At 43.5% G+C, this 19,150-nt stretch overlaps 1 protein-coding gene across 1 annotated transcript; it reads left to right on the top strand.

The window, feature by feature from the left end:
* Positions 1-4,980: 4,980 nt before the first annotated feature.
* Positions 4,981-10,564, top strand: LOC147896629 (oligopeptide transporter 4-like). Its single transcript, XM_087381820.1, has 6 exons — positions 4,981-5,990; positions 6,216-6,313; positions 6,409-6,972; positions 7,087-7,339; positions 7,471-7,653; positions 9,752-10,564. The coding sequence occupies exons 1-6, from the start codon at positions 5,484-5,486 to the stop codon at positions 10,358-10,360; spliced, it is 2,214 nt and encodes a 737-aa protein (XP_087237946.1). The 5' UTR covers positions 4,981-5,483; the 3' UTR covers positions 10,361-10,564.
* The last annotated feature ends 8,586 nt before the right edge of the window (positions 10,565-19,150 follow it).

Here is a 19,150-nt window from a genome sequence, read left to right as displayed (position 1 = left end):
TCTTGTAGTATCAAAAAAAATTCTCAAAGACTTCCGTGCATTTTGGTAGCTAGTAATCTAAGTTTAACATTCAAGTATTTCCACACCTTTAATCAATACTCCAAAAACTCTCAAAATACTTTAACCAACACTTTTTATACAATGAAATGAAGTGGTCTTAAACTGATATGGCAAAGTTGTCACCACTTCCTCATGCGTTTTGTTCCAAGCCTTCACATTCCTTTTGTAAGATTCATCCAATTCAATGAGTGCTATTGAAACATCCTTTGCATGGTGTATCATCTTGATGAGTATGTCAATGTGTGGCCTTGGAGTATTCTTTGGTGAATTAGTTGATTGTTGTGGTGCCCAGCAGGGGTCCTTCATGGACAGCTTTTGATGGACCTTTGTTGACTTGGGCTTGATAAAGCATGAAGGTGAGCTCCACTGAATGATGGGATGTAGACCCCATGCTCAATCATCCTCCCTTGCAAGTGTTTGCTCAGCTTTGTTTGTTCCATCGGTGCTACTAGTGCTTCATGGAGACATCACTTGACGGTCTTAGAACAAGTGTAATATGGGGATGAATTTGCATTGGATTATGGGAAGTAGAGGCCAACGTTCATTGAGCCTCATGTGGAAGTGTTGGCGTTTGCTCCAAGGGGGTAGGGTATAGTGAGCGGTTTGTCTTGAGAAAGCAAAAAATCAATTATTTTTTTCCGTTGAGGTTTTCTGTGATTGGTTGTGGGCCTCGAGTGGGAAGAAATATGGGACAAGGTTATGCAAAAGTTAGACTAAGAAAGGAGAGAAGGTCAAATGTGAATCATGTAACTTGGTGACTAGGAGAGCATTGATTGAGGAGATGAAAGCAAAGAGCATGAAGGCTTACACGATGAATCAAGTTCCACTAGGTGAGGACAAGCCTTGGAAGTCAAGGGTTCCTTTTTTCCTTGCCTGTAGGTAGGCTATAGTAGTCTCACTATAGTGAAAATTCCGAATTGTTTTATTTTCATTTGCATTTTTATGATTGGGCTAAAGTTCCACTTGCTATTTGTATTCCTTTAAATCCTAAGTCTTGCTATTTGTAACCCCATCTTTTTCTCCCCCTTACTCTCTTGTCTCTCCTCCTCCTCTCCTTCTTCTTTTCTCTCTCTCTCTCTCTCTCTCTCTCTCTCTCTCTCTCTCTCCGATGCGAGCCCTTTTCGATGCACGATCTCACGAAGCCCACGTGAATGAAATTCACCTTTTGCCCTTGTTGAATTGGTGGTACACTCTTCATGAAGCTATGATTGCCCTTACCCTTTTTCACAAGGGCATAAGTAAAGCATGGTAAATTAATTGAAGTGTAATATGGGGATGAATTTGCATTGGATTACGGGAAGTAGAGGCCAATGTTCATTGAGCCTCATGTGGAAGTGTTGGCGTTTGCTCCAAGGGGGGTAGGGTATAGTGAGCGGTTTGTCTTGAGAAAGCAAAAAATCGATTATTTTTTTCCGTTGAGGTTTTCTGTGATTGGTTGTGGGCCCCGATTGGGAAGAAATATGGGACAAGGTTACGCAAAAGTTAGACTAAGAAAGGAGAGAAGGTCAAATGTGAATCATGTAACTTGGTGACTAGGAGAGCGTTGATTGAGGAGATGAAAGCAAAGAGCATGAAGGCTTACACGATGAATCAAGTTCCACCAAGTGAGGACAAGCCTTGGAAGTCAAGGGTTCCTTTTTCGCTTGCCTGTAGGTAGGCTATAGTAGTCTCACTAAAGTGAAAATTCCAAATAGTTTTATTTTCATTTGCATTTTTATGATTGGGCTAAAGTTCCACTTGCTATTTGTAAGCCCATCTTTTTCTCCCCCTTACTCTCTTGTCTCTCCTCCTCCTCTCCTTCTTCTTTTCTCTCTCTCTCTCTCTCTCTCTCTCTCTCTCTCTCTCTCTCTCCAATGAGAGCCCTTTTAGATGCACGATCTCACGAAGCCCACGTGAATGAAATTCACCTTTTGCCCTTGTTGAATTGGTGGTACGCTCTTCATGAAGCTATGATTGCCCTTACCCTTTTTCACAAGGGCATAAGTAAAGCATGGTAAATTAATTGAAGGTTGTGTGTGTGAAGTATCTCCAAGAATCTAAAGGCAACCTGGACAAAGAGTCGACAAATTTAAGTAACTGGGCATTTAGTTTATTTTATTTATAAAAAATATTAGTCGAGTAGCATGCTTTTGTTGGATTCACCACCTTTCTCTGTCTGGCTCACAGTGTACACACACACACACACACACAGACAGTGGAGCTGTACGTGGAGGTGGTGAAGAAGAAAACTCTCTGATGATCACTATAAATATGTTGAAATCCACAGGAGGATACATATGTTGAAATCCAACCTCAATGGCGTATGCAATTTTTAAAGCATGTAGCTTTTTGGATAACATATTGCTGCGTAGGGCTCGTATGGCAAATTGACCCAACATTTATGCCCCTACGCCGCTGTTGGAGTTGGCCCGACTTTGAAAGGATGTGCGATGCAGATCCAAATATCACATACAATTTTCTGTGCTTTGATTTCCCTGAAGTTGGTTCTTCCCTAGCTTTGGTCGCCTAGATGGCAAACTTCATCTCAACATTTGATTCAGTACCGGATCCAGCCGTTGTAGCTACAATGCATTTTTTCTGCTTGTTGATCATTTTATTAAGGGATTTGCCAGTCCAAGCCTTGCCAGTCGAGGAGCAAAACCATAGGTTACAAGCGTAAATCATATTTAATTTGAACGAAGGCCCTTCATTTCCTCAAGTCATGTAGCTCTATGTACGTGTCTGGAATAAAATTTATGGGTATTTTAAATATGTGCTCACTCTAGGTGTTAAGAGAGCGACATCCCTGGGACTCCTTATTGCCTCTCCATCCTTTATCTCAAGGAATCCTAACTAAAAACCCCTACATAAAACGTGTAAAGGTGCATTAAAAGTGGTAATTATATTAAAACCCCTATGTACGTATGTCATGTCCTAGAAATCTTTTTGGTTGTAAACCTTTCAATTTTTTAATTCATGAACCAGCCCAATACAATGCTAATATTCCTCTCTAATACTTAGGTTTCAGGATATTTAATGAGTATATTTTGCTAATCTATTGATTTCAATGGATAGCAATAATTATATTTGTTTATATTTGTGAACTTTCAATAATTTTGATATTTTAATTCTTGAATTTTGGATGCACTCATTGTATTGTATGAATTTTTAGAGTTCCAATGCCCTTTAATAGATATATCCATTATTTTTTATGTATCTTGAATGCTCTTAAAACAACCACTCATTTTCAAAAACTCATGCAACTTCAGTTTGAAATAAGAGAGCCCTTTTTACCATACATGGAAACCTAAACTGGAAGATTTCCAATAAGAGGTTATGCCTTTAATGTCCATCTTGTAGTATCAAAAAAAATTCTCAAAGACTTCCGTGCATTTTGGTAGCTAGTAATCTAAGTTTAACATTCAAGTATTTCCACACCTTTAATCAATACTCCAAAAACTCTCAAAATACTTTAACCAACACTTTTTATACAATGAAATGCAGTGGTCTTAAACTGATATGGCAAAGTTGTCACCACTTCCTCATGCGTTTTGTTCCAAGCCTTCACATTCCTTTTGTAAGATTCATCCAATTCAATGAGTGCTATTGAAACGTCCTTTGCATGGTGTATCATCTTGATGAGTATGTCAAAGGTCATTCAATGTGTGGCCTTGGAGTATTCTTCGGTGAATTAGTTGATTGTTGTGGTGCCCAGCAGGGGTCCTTCATGGACAGCTTTTGATGGACCTTTGTTGACTTGGGCTTGATAAAGCATGAAGGTGAGCTCCACTGAATGATGGGATGTAGACCCCATGCTCAATCATCCTCCCTTGCAAGTGTTTGCTCAGCTTTGTTTGTTCCATCGGTGCTACTAGTGCTTCATGGAGACATCACTTGACGGTCTTAGAACAAGTGTAATATGGGGATGAATTTGCATTGGATTACGGGAAGTAGAGGCCAACGTTCATTGAGCCTCATGTGGAAGTGTTGGCGTTTGCTCCAAGGGGGTAGGGTATAGTGAGCGGTTTGTCTTGAGAAAGCAAAAAATCGATTATTTTTTTCCGTTGAGGTTTTCTGTGATTGGTTGTGGGCCCCGAGTGGGAAGAAATATGGGACAAGGTTACGCAAAAGTTAGACTAAGAAAGGAGAGAAGGTCAAATGTGAATCATGTAACTTGGTGACTAGGAGAGCATTGATTGAGGAGATGAAAGCAAAGAGCATGAAGGCTTACACGATGAATCAAGTTCCACTAGGTGAGGACAAGCCTTGGAAGTCAAGGGTTCCTTTTTTCCTTGCCTGTAGGTAGGCTATAGTAGTCTCACTAAAGTGAAAATTCCGAATTGTTTTATTTTCATTTGCATTTTTATGATTGGGCTAAAGTTCCACTTGCTATTTGTATTCCTTTAAATCCTAAGTCTTGCTATTTGTAACCCCATCTTTTTCTCCCCCTTACTCTCTTGTCTCTCCTCCTCCTCTCCTTCTTCTTTTCTCTCTCTCTCTCTCTCTCTCTCTCTCTCTCTCTCCAATGAGAGCCCTTTTAGATGCACGATCTCACGAAGCCCACGTGAATGAAATTCACCTTTTGCCCTTTTTGAATTGGTGGTACGCTCTTCATGAAGCTATGATTGCCCTTACCCTTTTTCACAAGGGCATAAGTAAAGCATGGTAAATTAATTGAAGGTTGTGTGTGTGAAGTATCTCAAAGAATCTAAAGACAACCTGGACAAAGAGTCGACAAATTTAAGTAACTGGGCATTTAGTTTATTTTATTTATAAAAAATATTAGTCGAGTAGCATGCTTTTGTTGGATTCACCACCTTTCTCTGGCTCGCTCACAGTGTACACACACACACACACACACACACACACAGTGGAGCTGTACGTGGAGGTGGTGAAGAAGAAAACTCTCTGATGTCACTATATTGCGCCTTCCACATTTCAGCACAGAACAAGTGCTCTAGATTGTAGCTGCCGAGCCTCGCAGTACACCAGCGCATGCAGCACCTCCAATTATCGAGGAGCTGATGCTTTTTTTGCGAGATCCCATAGTCGCTTCTCGTGCATCGCCTCTCAGCTTTATGTTGCTAGCTGAATTCAAAAAGAGATCGTACGATTCGGGTTGTTCGCTGCTTCTGGATCACCTCTCTTCTGGCTAGAATTCACAAGAGATCGGTAGATTTTCAGGTTGTTTGCTTGCAGCAGCCCAGAGACCACCCACCACGGGAGGGAGCTCCTGCTGCTGCTGCTGCTGCTGCTCACTCAATAAGCTTTGAGTTTGTGTTAGAAGGAGGCTACTCTCTCACTCGAGCACTAGAGCGACGCCAAGAGCATGCGGATCATCTCTTTCCTTTAGAGGGTCGGAGCGCAGGTGCTTGGATCACGTAACACACAGCACCACCCGCTCAAATCGACCCCCTCTCACATTATACACAAGAGCTCCCATCATGGATCCCAATCATACATTTCAAATTGAGCAACACAATTCTGCTGCTCCTCCCCCTCTGGAAGATCAGTCTCCTGTTGAGCAAGTCGCCCTCACCGTTTCCACCTCTGATGACCCTTCCCTCCCCGTCTGGACCTTCCGTATGTGGAGCATCGGCCTTGTCTCCTGCATCCTCCTCTCCTTCCTCAATCAATTCTTCTCGTACCGCACTGAGCCCTTGATTATCACTCTCATCACCGTCCAAGTGGCTTCCCTGCCTATCGGTCGTTTCATGGCCTTCGCCTTGCCTACCCGTTCATTCCGTTTACCCTGCCTGAATCAAGAGTTTTCGCTCAATCCTGGACCCTTCAACGTCAAGGAACACGTTCTGATCACAATATTCGCAAACGCAGGCAGTGCATTCGGAAACGGCCCCGCGTATGCGGTGGGCATCGTGGATATAGTCAAAGCCTTTTACAAGAGGAACATTTCCTTTTGGGTTGGTTTGCTCATAATCTTAACGACACAGGTGATTTCTTTTGTGCTTCGGAATCCTGTCGGGAATAAGGTCGACTTCGTTTCTGGTTTCTGTTTTCTGATTATTTGTGACGTCGAACAACTCTAAAGCTTGTTGTGTATGGGAGAATTGGACAAATTAGAACTAGCTCACTTGAAGCTGAGACGTGTCGCTCACCTCCTCCCCTTCTGATTCAAACCCCCGAGTTTTCATCGATCTTTTGATTCCGAACTGTAGGTGCTGGGCTATGGGTGGGCGGGGCTTTTCCGGAGATACCTGATTGAACCCGCTTACATGTGGTGGCCCGGTACACTTGCCCAGGTTTCTTTATTCAGGTCACTCCCCGCCCTTTCACATATTGTTTTTCACTCCCAACTTGTTCAAGATGACCGATTTTGGCATGTTAATGCATGCTCCTTGTGTGATACAGAACGATGCATGAGAAGGACACCGGCAGGGGAATCTCCAGAAGTCAATTCTTCTTGATCTTCATGATTGCAAGTTTTTCATATTATGTACTGCCAGGCTATTTGTTCAGCACCCTAACATATTTTTCATGGGTTTGCTGGGCATTTCCTCGTTCAGTAACTGTCCAACAGATAGGCTCTGGATATAGAGGACTGGGTTTGGGCGCCTTGAGTTTTGATTGGGCTGGCATTTCTGCTTTTCTCCTGAGTCCATTATTGGCTCCATTCTTTGCCATAGTTAATATAGCTGTGGGGTTTTTCCTTTTCCTGTATGCTTTGGTCCCGGCTGCATACTGGAGTGACGTATACAATGCAAAGACATTTCCCATCTTCTCCTCGGGTCTTTTCACTGCAAATGGGAGCCACTATGACATTCAAGCTGTCTTGACCCCGGACTTCAACTTAAATGTCACAGCCTATGAGGCACAGGGCCATGTTCATTTGAGTGTCCTTTTTGCTCTGGCATACGGCCTTTCATTCGCAACAATTGCATCAACTCTGACGCACGTCCTTTGCTTCTATGGAAAGTAAGCTTTGTTTCTCAATCAAGCAGTTCTCGGATGTGCTATCTCATAAATCATATTAAATCTAGCCGTACAATCAATGATATATTTTCAAATTTATGTTCTTGATTATTACAGGGAGATATGGCAAAGAAGCAGAGCTGCCATGGACAAACGACCTGATATCCACACACGGTTGATGCAAAAATACCCTGACATACCCCAATCATGGTGGCTTTGCTTGCTTGTTGGTTCTATTGGAATGTCTATAGCAGTGTGTGTGGGTTTCAAAAATCAAATACAATTGCCTTGGTGGGGTTTGCTATTAGCATGTGTGCTTGCCGCAGTGTTCACTCTACCGATAGGTGTGATCACCGCAACCACAAACCAGGTAAGCACTGTGGTTTTGATAGCATGCTGAACCCTCTCTTTGCTCAATCTTTCATATTATCTTGTTCTAATGAGTGAGTTTGAAATCTATCTATAGATGTTAAGTGAGATTGGTTTCTTTGGTTGGTTCAGACTCCAGGTTTAAATGTTATAACCGAGTACATGATGGGATACATACTACCTGGAAAGCCTCTTGCAAATGTATGTTTCAAAGTGTATGGTTACATGAGCATGAGCCAAGCAGTTTCCTTTTTGCAAGATTTTAAATTGGGCCATTATATGAAGGTGCCTCCACGATCAATGTTCATCGTCCAGGTGCATCTATTCGTCTTATTTACAAAATGCCTTATGTGCTTGTGCATAGTCTGATTCCACAGAGTGCATCTATCAAAGTTCCTAGAAAACAACAAATATATGGAAGCAAATTTGTGATAGGAAGCACAAATTCACTGGTTACCTATATATGTTTCCTTATGTTTACTGCTCGTATGTGTAAATATAGTTTGTAAGCCAGTGCCCACGCACACTGTGCACTCTTGTTAATATCAATGGACTCATCCATGCTCAATAAGACATCACTAATGGTACCTTTTCCTTTCTCAATGTGCATGAATCTGTCTACTGTAAATAAGACATCTGAAACCTTTCAGTTTCTTGATCTCAATGAACTGATCACATCTATAGTCAAGTACAGAAGATCCATAATTGAAATCCTCTACATCTGAAAGGGCACAACTTCTATAATTTGGAAAGGAACTCACTCAGTGTAGTATTGTTGCTTATGCATTACTTGAAGATTGTGTAAACTTGACGGGGGGCAAGATTATTTCATGCTTCAATATTGTGATATACTTTATCTCTCTCATTCAAAACCAGATGGCTCACTTTAACCCTCAAAACTTGCATATTCCATCTTGTTACCTTGCCTACCTCATAGTAGGGACCATCCAAGGAGGTTGTTTTATCGTGTGTGCCATCACCTATGGCTTCCGTAATCTTCATTTGTGTAAATGAAAAAGAATCCAGTTGTTCAAATTCCAATCCTTTGCCTTTTGCTACAACCTCATTTGCAAAATATCTCCCTCTCTAAAATCCAAAGAGATGCGCTTTGTCCTGATGATGTCTTTTGGACAAGTCTCATGTCTATCCTTTATGATCAAATCTTTGTTGGATGTATTAGAGGGCATAACATCTCCAAGAGTTTCCATACATTGTCCACATTTATGCTTGAACTCTACATGCGAGCTAAGAATTTTCTATACAATAACTCCTAACTTTTCTTTGCCAAGACCTCTAAGATAGGCATATTTGCAGGTCATCCTACCCCATGTCCTCATAAGGGGGCTCACAAAGTGGAGAGGTTGGCATCTAATTCCCAACATGGCTGACCGGCCAAGATAGATGTAAAAAGAGCTGGATACTTACAACTCAACTGGAAACTGAAAATAATTGTACCTTGCTAATACTAGGGTCTCTTCTTGCACGTGAGGGACCGGCCAAGATAGATGTAAAAAGAGCTGGATACTTGCAACACAACTGGAAACTGAAAATAACTGTACCTTGCTGATACTCGGGTCTCCTCTTGCATGTGAGGGGCTCTTCTTTTAGCGTTGATGTAGATCACACGAGTGCTTAACAAGGCTCTGATACCATGTCAGAGAATGAGCCTATTTACTGCAGTAAAGTCATGCAACAGAAGGTGTCTTTCACTCTCTCCTATCTCAATCACAAAGGTACGCAACGATTGAACCCACCAACTGAAGTTGTAGAAGAAATAACAGCAGAAAAGGAAGCCAAAATTACTCAGTAGAATACTCCATAGGATGTGGCAAAATATGCTCAAGGGACATCCAGCATGTGCTGGGCAAAATACTGTCAAGGAGGGCTGCTAGAGACTGAGGTAAGTGTCCTGAAGGCTTTGGTGGGCTCCTGCCTAGCCTTGTAGAAGGTCTTTAGTGGGCTTCCCAAAAGAACCTGGAAAGGCCCCCTAAAATAGGGCTGAGAAGAGCCAATGCTTGGCCAACCGGTAGGGAGGCCGACCAGACGGGCTCACTGAGCAGACTGGCGACCAGATTGCCAACCAGCTGCTGACCAGATCTGGTCCAAATCCAGTGCCCCCCCCCCCTCCCCTGCGGCAAAAAGCCCCTATAAATAGGCCTTGAAAAATTTATCGAACACATGCAGGTGATAAGATATCACATGAACATCGTTTTAACAATGGTTCAGGTGCAGGACACTTTTACTTTTTTTGGAGGGTTGGTTGGGGTGGGTCATGGAAATACAAGTCATATGTCTCGATCCTCCTCCATGTCATTGACATAAATTAATAGAGAGTGGAATATTTTACTTGAAATTGTGTGTCCAGTATGTAGCCTATATCTGCTTGTAACGTGTTCTAGAATGTTGTCCACAGGTTGTTGGCACAATTGTTGCTGGGACAGTGAATATGGGGGTTGCTTGGTGGTTGTTGAATTCAATAAACAACATATGTGATACAAATCTGCTGCCAGCAAGTAGTCCTTGGAAATGCCCAAATGATGCTGTATTCTTTGACGCATCAGTAATATGGGGTCTTGTTGGACCAAAGAGGATCTTTGGGGAGTTGGGACTGTACCGCGCCCTGAACTGGTTCTTTTTAGGTGGGGCACTTGCACCAGTAATTATTTGGATGTTTCACAGGGCATTTCCCAAGGCATGGTGGATTCCTCTCATCAATATGCCAGTGCTGCTTGGAGCCACTGCAAACATGCCTGCTGCGACTGCTGTTAACTACACTTCATGGATTATCGTTGGGACGATCTTCAATTATTTTGTGTTCAAGTACCATAAAAAGTGGTGGAAGAGATACAATTACGTCCTCTCTGCTGCCCTTGATGCTGGGCTTGCTTTCATGGCTGTGCTGTTGTATTTCTGTCTGCAACTTCAAAATGCTCAAATGATTTGGTGGGGAACTAGCGGGGACAATTGTCCACTTGCAACATGTCCCACAGCTCCTGGCATTGTGTCATCAGGTTGTCCATAGCATTGGTGGCCTCTGGCAAAGAGGAAGTTGTCTGTCTTTGACAGACTGTATAAGGGCATTTATGGTCTTCCATTTGTTTTATTTGTGGAAATACCCTTTCTCTTTTGCTGCATAGTTTTGCAGTAAATATCTGTAAATGCACTGGCATATTATTGTTGCCTTCTGGTTGCTATACTTGGCCCTTAAGGTTTCTTTTTCTTTGAATGGAACTACAATAATGATTTTAAATCATCATTTAAAATGTGTATACTTTGTGCTGTTAAATTATTAGGTGCCCTAAATAACATCACAATGTAAGGCTTTCCTTGGGAGCATTAGTGTTACAAGTTTCCAGTGTTCAGTGTATTTTTTTTTCAGGCCATTCCTTGGAAAAGTGATGAGCATTTAGCGACAACCAATATATAGGAAGTATCATGATGTTTTACATTACATGTACTTATGCCTAGTATTATGTAGACTACATCAGTCTTTGGTGACCACCTGTCGAAAAATGGCTAGAAAATTGCATTTTAGTTGAAATTTTGGTGATATTTCTTTATTCTGGAGCCATATTTTCACCCAAAAATCCTGAGATGCCAAAATTTTGCCAAATTTGTGAAATTTTGCCCAAATAACAGAGACTGCCAGTGTTCATGTTGAGAGAGGTGGTTATATACAAAAGTAGGCAATATGGAGGATGTGGCCATTACAATTTACAAGCCTTGATATGCTATTGAACAGTTTATGCTTGGATCTTCTAATATATATAATTGCTAGATGATTTCAAGTAATGATCAGAGCACTAACAAGTTTTATTGCAATAAAGCTGTTCGCCTTTCGAAAAAGGTGAAAGTACAACATCATAAGAAAGGATCCAACAGCTGTTATGGATATAAAATATCATTAAGCATTGTACGGAGCTGTTGGATACCTTCAGGATAATTGACGCTTTCTGCTGCTTCTCCCCTCTGCCCCCCTTGCAGCTCCGGGCTGTGCAAAGGGCCTTGTCCCCTCTCTTTGGCCCAGGATTGTTGTTTAGGTCATGAGGATTGCTCCCCCTTCCCCTTCTTGATCTCAACCCCCTTTAATCCCCTCGACATTCATTTGTTTCCTCCTGGACAGCCCCTTCCAAGGCAGTCTCATTGTCAAGAGGTCGGAAGGGAACACCCCCCCCCCCCCCCCCCGCTTTTCTGTGCCTCTTCCCTTTCCATTCATCCCGTCCTCTCTCTCCCTTACTTCCCCTTTCCCTCCCCCCGACTCTTGCACCTTTCTTTCCTCTTCTTTTTGGGATAACTACAATGTTGGATATCGAACAATGTGTGTGAGAGTCCTAGAGGGAGTGTTCCTCACTAGAGTCTTGTAGGTGCGAAGAGTTCTAGTGCAAGTGGACCACGTGTCCAAGTAGACTAAGTCTTAGATGTGATCCTATGTGACCTCACCTACGAGATGTAGACGATAAGGCCTAGCCCAGCCTATACATGTGTCTGATTGTAGACGATAAGGCCTAGCCCAGCCTATACATGAGGCCCCTATTGAACTTGCTAAATACCAATCTATCAGATCAGTTTGTGTTCCACTCAGTTGCCTCATCATGTGATTTCTAACATGGTATCAGAGCCCCGATAAGCCACCTACCTGCTGCCAGCCCTCACTCAGCTTGATCTTCATCATTTTCTTGTCAGCTCACCCTTCACATTGTCATGTTCAGTTCTGTCATGATCCACCATCGATTCCAAGCTGATCCTTTTTTCATCATTGCCACTGTCCCTGTCATCATTTGCGCATTGCTGCTGATGTCTGTCTCCTGCAGACAACGATGTCCTCAACTTGATGCTTACCAGCTCCATGATTCTCCACGCCGTTTAGTCTTGCGCCGACCAAGACTACTGTGTGCACGCCCTCTTATCCATCCATCCCATTCTTAGATCTGTGTGTTCAAGTTTGCCTTTGTGCTACCTCTTGGACTAGCATGCAACTATATTTCGTCACAATTTTTATTGCCTCTCACTCTATTGTTTCGTGTATACCTTCCACTCATGACGCCACCCTTGTTGGAATAGAAGTGTCACCTCCCCACTTGTGAGCCCCCAAATGAGGTGTGCAACGGGGGGTGAACCGTAGGACAAAGGGAAAGAGAGAGAGGGGGCTGCCAAGTGGGCAAAACCTCACAAAATAGGGCAATGTCAGCAAGCTGTACGGCTATGTATCAAGCAATTTTGGACCCCGGAATGATAAAGTGGAGAGAGAGAGAGAGAGAGAGAGAGAGAGAGAGAGAGAGAGAGAGAGAGGAATACACGCGATATAGCTACCTGTACACTATGTTGTATTGAACATAATGAATATATACATGAGAATCCCTTAGGGTTAGGGCTAGGGTTTGGCCCTAATGCCCTTAAGGTATGGTGCAATTTACACCATCTTCAACATCCCCTCTTAAATTGTGCTGGGTAAGTAGAGGGTGCATGTATAAGATCTTTTTGTGGATTTCATTTGGCCCTAGAGTTTTGGTCCAGGGGCTAAAACTCTGGCGTCGAAGGTGCAAGTATAATACTCTGCTCTGCTAAAGAAGAGGCCCAAAAATTGACAAGGTATAGGAACATGTTCAACTTGTATGCTCAACTGTCATTGAGCTAAAGGTGGTCTGATATGTGCATTGTTAAACATCCGTCGGCATGGGATGTAGCATCTGTCAAAGGCTCAAGGTGGAGTTGATAGTATAAAGACCTAGAAGCTTGAAATAATTCAGAAAACATAAGATATCTTTGAGGCATATGCGGTATCGAATGTTGATATTGGGATAGATCAGTAGTCCTGAACCCAACCACTAATCTGCATCAAGTAAGGATTGTATACTATAGCCATAAGTGCATGCTAAAAAACTGAGATTCCCCAAGTTGTACTATGGTTGAACTTGATAATGTCCACTGCACTGGGGCAGGACTACACTAATGCATAAATATCCTCATGTTGAGGAATGATCTCCTGATCAGAGGTGGTCTTAACTAGATCCAAGCATGGTGCAATGGGACATGATTGAGTCGATGTTGGAATGTCCTAAAGATTGATTTGTTGATCTGTACTGTTGATGGAAACTATATTTAAGGCATGCTCCATGTCAGAAGTGAAGGCATCAGTGATGGATGTTGGAATGGAATCACTTGAAGAGTTAAATGTGCTATGACATGCATCTCTACATGTTGCTGGAGATGTGAGCCTCATGCTGAGGACTTACCTCCTGAATAACTGTATCACTAGTGAACTCCTGTTGGGTATCTATATCATCTGTGGTGGCAATAGATGGAGTTGGATCCACGCATGAATGTGATGGATGTACATCACTGGAATGAAACTGTGCTGATATACATAGGAGAGTCTCATGCTGAGAGCTTACTGTCAAATGTGCCTCATGCTGAGGGCTTACTGACAAATGTGGATGACCAAAAAGTGTGGGCTAATACATGCTAGCATTTGGAACATCTGTGTCTAATCTCTCATCACCACCAATGAGGCTTGAGTTTGCATCATAAATTGGTATATACCCTATGGCAATGAATGGTCAAAGAAGATTCTCTTTCCACTTACAGATCTCATCTAGAGTCATAACTAGTGTATCATCAACTGTGTGATGTGGATAACTCCATGTTGTAGGCGGTTTGGTACATTGAGCTAGAGGCTAACCCGTTTATTAACGAGAGTATCTACCCGTGAGAACAATGTGTGAGAGCTGCCATTGGGGTCTTATGCTCGAGCTGCCGTTGGGACCTTATGCTAAACCTATAAATCTATGAACCAAGTCATGTGATGGAAGAACAATTGTGTGCCAAGGATTAAGCTTGTAGTAAAGTGATTACAACTGTGTGTCAGGAGTAGCCAAGAGGCTATACAAGGCTGATGGATATGTGTAGGAACCAATGCCCAAAAATAGTCAACAATGTGTGACTTTACATTGTGGCATGTGCGTGCAAGATGTGTGCAACAATCCTGAATCTGAGAGGAAGATGATTGCCAAGTGTCACAATTGTGATGAACAGTCAAATGCCAAAAGTGCTGAACTAATGTAGACTAAGTTCATTCATTTTATGTGATGGGCATGCTGTAATGGATCAGAAGGTGGTTCTAATTATGAGAATTAGATTCTTCTAAGCTGTAGAAAAGTCAAAAACTATATCTGAGGTTCTTATCGTGTAGAGCATGATCTGTTGATCAGTTTTGCTCTTTAAATTACCCCAAAGTTCCTTCTTGATCAAAAGTTGTGGCCATTTGAAATATGTGCCAAACTTTTTCCAAGGGAGAGAGAAAAATGATGATGTGGCATGTGCTGATGTGGCAGTGAGAGATCACATGCAAATTACAAAAATGTGCCAGTGTGGCACTATGTGCTTAGATGGCCCTTGGTGACATGGCATACTAACTGTGTAGGTTGATGTGGTAGCTTAGCAGGCAGACTGCTGATGTGGCACTACTGAGGTGGCCATTGATGACATGGCAGCGTGCTAACATGGAGTGACATGGACTTCTTGACTTAGCAATGAGATCAACTGATGATGTGGCAAGCTGACTATATAGGATGACATGGTAGATAAGTTGAGTTGGCATGCTGACATGGCAAGTAGTGTCCACGTGCCATGGATGATGTGGTAGTAGGATGCTCTTGCTGACTGGCAAGATAGGGTGGCACGTGGAGGATAAGCTTGGCCTTGTGAGAGTGCCATATGTCAGCTTCTAGTGGTGCCATGTGTCATAAGCCCTTGTGATGTTATATAAGGTGATGAAATCTTCGTAGATCATGCCAAAATCTTATAAGATTTCATTGACAGACATCTCTTCACCCATCGGGTCATGTGTTCTCCGTCAGGCTGAAGGCGATGAGAGCTAAGGGTCGATAGTTTGTTTCTCTTCTTGTCTGTAAGAGTTGTAGGAGGCACTTTGTTTCTGTGTCATTGAGTGTAGGAGCTGAGGTTGTCATTTGTGAAGAGCTGGGAAGCTGCTCCATGGGCATTTGTTAAGGTAGAGTCGTAGCTTGTCGTTCGCCTGCTTGTTGGATGAGGTCATTTAGAGTCGGCTCCATGGAGGCTACTCGTTACTAGCCGAAGCTCACTAGTCGTTGCATATAGATTGCGTTGCTGTGTTTTTGGTGCTATTTGGAGGCCGTTTGAGCTTCGTTGCTTCCAGAGGGCGTTGTGTTTTCGGTGCTATTTGGAGGTTATGTGAGCTTCATTGCTTCCAGTGCACATTGTTGTGTTTTCGGTGCTGAAGGCATTGAGGCGTTGCAGTGCTAGAGGTGTGGTCGCCTTGCCGTAAGACTCTGTTGCTTTGTGGAGGAGCCATTGAGCATCACTTGCTAGGTCATTGTCTTGATCTCATTTCGTGTATCATTTTTGGAGGAGCCGCTTGCATGCAAGATTGTAATGTCATTGCGAGCCATTCTGAATGCTTTGGTCATTGGTGCTTGAAGCCTGTGGAGCCACTGCTAGAGCTATCTTAGAGCTCGTTAGTTCATTTTTGCACTTGTGGTATCTAGAGCTAGGCTTGTAGATGGTCAGCGACGGCTATTGTCATTGAGGGCTACAGCCTAGGATGCAGTTGCTTGCTTTTGTTGATGAATTTGCCTTCTTTGCTAAGCACTCACGCTTGTATGTGAGTCATGTGGTGCTAGTTTGGCTTTAATCTTGGGTCACTCCGTAGCCGCTTTGCCAAAGCTATGTCCTTGTCCATGACCATGATGTGCTTTGCGTGGATGGTAGACAAGTTGGCATCCTCAAACAGAGTGGTGGTCACTTGCTCTGTAGCCTCATGGAGCGCCCCCATAGCTTCTGTGCTGAATCGCACATCGTCCTTATATCCCTGTGCTATCTCTCGTACCACACGTTGGAAGGGAGCACGCAGGATTAGGTTGTCAGTGGTCTTCTGCATCTGTCTGATCTCCCTTAGGGCCCATGCTCCTGGATTTGCTCTGTATGGCTTCCTGACTCTCGGTGGAGGCTTTACAGGTACCCGAACATGGTTCCACGGGGCCTTGAATTTCTTGCGCTGCTCTTCTCTGCGTTGATCCTCCTCCAAATCCCCCTCTCGCGGACATCTTGAGCTTTGTCCTTCATTGGGATGGGGCTTCCTCGGCATCTTCTTTACCCTCTTTATGGGCACAGGTACCATTTCCATGATGGGCTCTATCATCGGGAGAGGGAATATTGTGCTCTTCCTAGCAGTCTGTTGGCCCTCAGAAAGCCTCTCTATATTAGGGAGGTTATCGAATACATTTTGCTTGTGCGGGGGAGTCCTCTCATGGGGAGAGGGAGGCTGAGGGAAAGGGAGATTCTTAAATATATTTTGCTCTCGATCAGGGGAGTGCTCTCATGGGGAGGGGAAGGCTAAGGGGAATGTTGAGGCAAAGGCTGAGGGGAAGGCTCATGCTCTTGAGGCTTGGGAGTGGGCTCATGGGACTTGGGAGGAGGAGAAGGCTCACGAGATTGGGGAGTGGGCTCACGGGTCTTGGGGGAGGGCTCACGAGTTTCGGGGGAGGTGCCACCGGACACAGATAGGTTTGTGTGTGCAGATGCCATGGAGGTCATGGAGCTAGAGGAGGAAGGGTGGAGGCGGCGTCCTATGGTTCTAGCAGTATTCTTCACTTTTACCATTGAATAATGAGAGTTAGGATTTTTTTTAATGTTTTATATAGGCCCATCTTTAATTACGTTTAGGGTTTCATCGTGCCCCCCACCCCTGCCCTAATCTCTCCAACCCCCCTCTCGTCGCCCTCCCCCCCGTTGCCCTGCCTCCTACTTGCCCCGCCCACACTCGTCGCCCTCCCCCATACCCCCCATCCCCCCCTCCTCCCACCCTTGCTACCACTCCACCCCTCCCCTTGCCCCTCCCTTCTCTCCCCCCTCCTTCACCATGTCCCCACTTTCCCCAATGTCGTTACCTCACACAAACCTTGGACTCCAAGAGAGTACAAAAATTGTGGTCAAAATAAGCAAGATATTAAAGAGTGAGTACATAAATTGTGGTCAAAATAAGCAATATATTTATTTCATATTTGTATACAATTACACTTCTGTTGATGGTTGGACCCATCTGCTCCCTTCTCTCACTCTAGCTTGCAACCAACGTCGTGTAACTCCTCGACTCCCTATGGATGCTTTTTAAGCACTATGCCTTCTATTCTTTGATACAGTTTGAACTCCTTTTGCAAGTTCTGATGCCTTTACCTCCAGTAGATCATTCCTCAGTATGAGGATACTTATGCATCAGTGCGGTCCTGCTCTAGTGCAGTAGACATCATCAAGTTCAGCCATAGCACAACCTGGGGAGACTCAGTGTTTCATCATGCACTTATGGCTGTTGTATATAGTCCATACTTGATGCATATGGATCTTAGGATTACAGATTAGTCCCTTCATCAGCATTCGGCACCACATATGCCTTAGGGACATCTTATGCACTTTCAGTTGTATTTCAGGCTTCTATGCCTTTATATTATCAGCTCCTCAATGAGCCTATGACAGATGCTACATCCCATGCCGATGGATGTTTAGCCATGCACACAACAGACGACCTCCAACTCATGACAGTTGAGCATAGAGGTTGGACAGGTTCCTATACCTTGTCAGTTGTGTGGGCCTCTTATTTAGCAGAGCAATGTATCATACATGCACCTTTAGCCCCATATTTTCAGCCCTTGGATCACTTTGTCCACACCGACTATGCGGTCTTCTTTGACCCCGCATCATTTGACAGTGATTATACTTCTACTGCAACATACCTCACACATTGCTGTCAGTTCTTTTGGGTTGGTGACAACCTCATATATCACAACCCACCGGATTGTTTCTCCATAGCTACATCGACTAGCTTCACATTCGCATTGATAAAATTGCTTCGCCAGGTTCAAATTGATGAGATGTATTATGAAAGGTTCAGGATGGCTGTGAAAGAGTTTATGCAATTAATGGTGAAAGCATGGGGGGAGTTGCACATTACGCATTACATGGTTATCTTGGCACCATCGTAATATTTAGCACTTGCTTTATAAATAGTTTTTATTGTTGAAATGAATCTACTTTAAAGTCTGAGTGGTGGTCATAACTGGATCCAAGGATGCAATGCGGCATGAGTGAGCCGATGCTGAAATGTCCTGAAGACTGATGTGCTAATCTGAACTACTAAAGGGAACTGAGCCCAAGGTATGCTCTGTGTTAGAGGTGAAAGCATCAATGATGGATGCTGGAATGGAATCACTTGAAGAGCTGAATGCGCTGGGGCATATATATCTCTACATGCAGCAGAAGATGTGAGTGCCTCATATTGAGGACTAACCTACTGAATAACTGCATGATCATTGGTGAACTCCTGCTGAGTATCTGCATCTGTGGTAAAGGATGGAGTCGGATCCATGCATGACGGTGATGGCTATACATCACTGAAATCAGGCTGAGTTGATGTAGATGGGACTGCCTCGTATTGAGGACTTACCATCAAATATGCCTCATGATGAGGGCTTACTACTGAATGTGCCTCATGCTGAGGGCTTACCAAGAAGTGTGCCTCATGCAAAGGGCTCATAGAAGAATGTGCATGATCAAAAACTGCAGGTTGATCCATGCTAACATCTGAAGCATCTGCAACTGCATCTGATCTGTCAAGGGCAATGAGGCTCGAGTCTGCATCATAGATTGGTACATAACTTGTGGCAATAAATGGTTGAAGAAGGTTCTCTTTCCACTCACGGATTTCATCCAAAGTCATGACTGGTGTATCATCAATGAAGTGATGTGGATAACTCCATTGTGGAGGCAGTCTGGTGCTCTATGC

The sequence above is a fragment of the Dipteris shenzhenensis genome, chromosome 11 (genome assembly GCF_047967505.1).
Source record: "Dipteris shenzhenensis isolate YYH24624 ecotype China chromosome 11, Dip_SZ_1.0, whole genome shotgun sequence".
Lineage (NCBI taxonomy): Eukaryota > Viridiplantae > Streptophyta > Polypodiopsida > Gleicheniales > Dipteridaceae > Dipteris > Dipteris shenzhenensis.
Note: the sequence above shows the minus strand (reverse complement) of the source record. Positions and strands in the feature narration are given on the sequence as shown.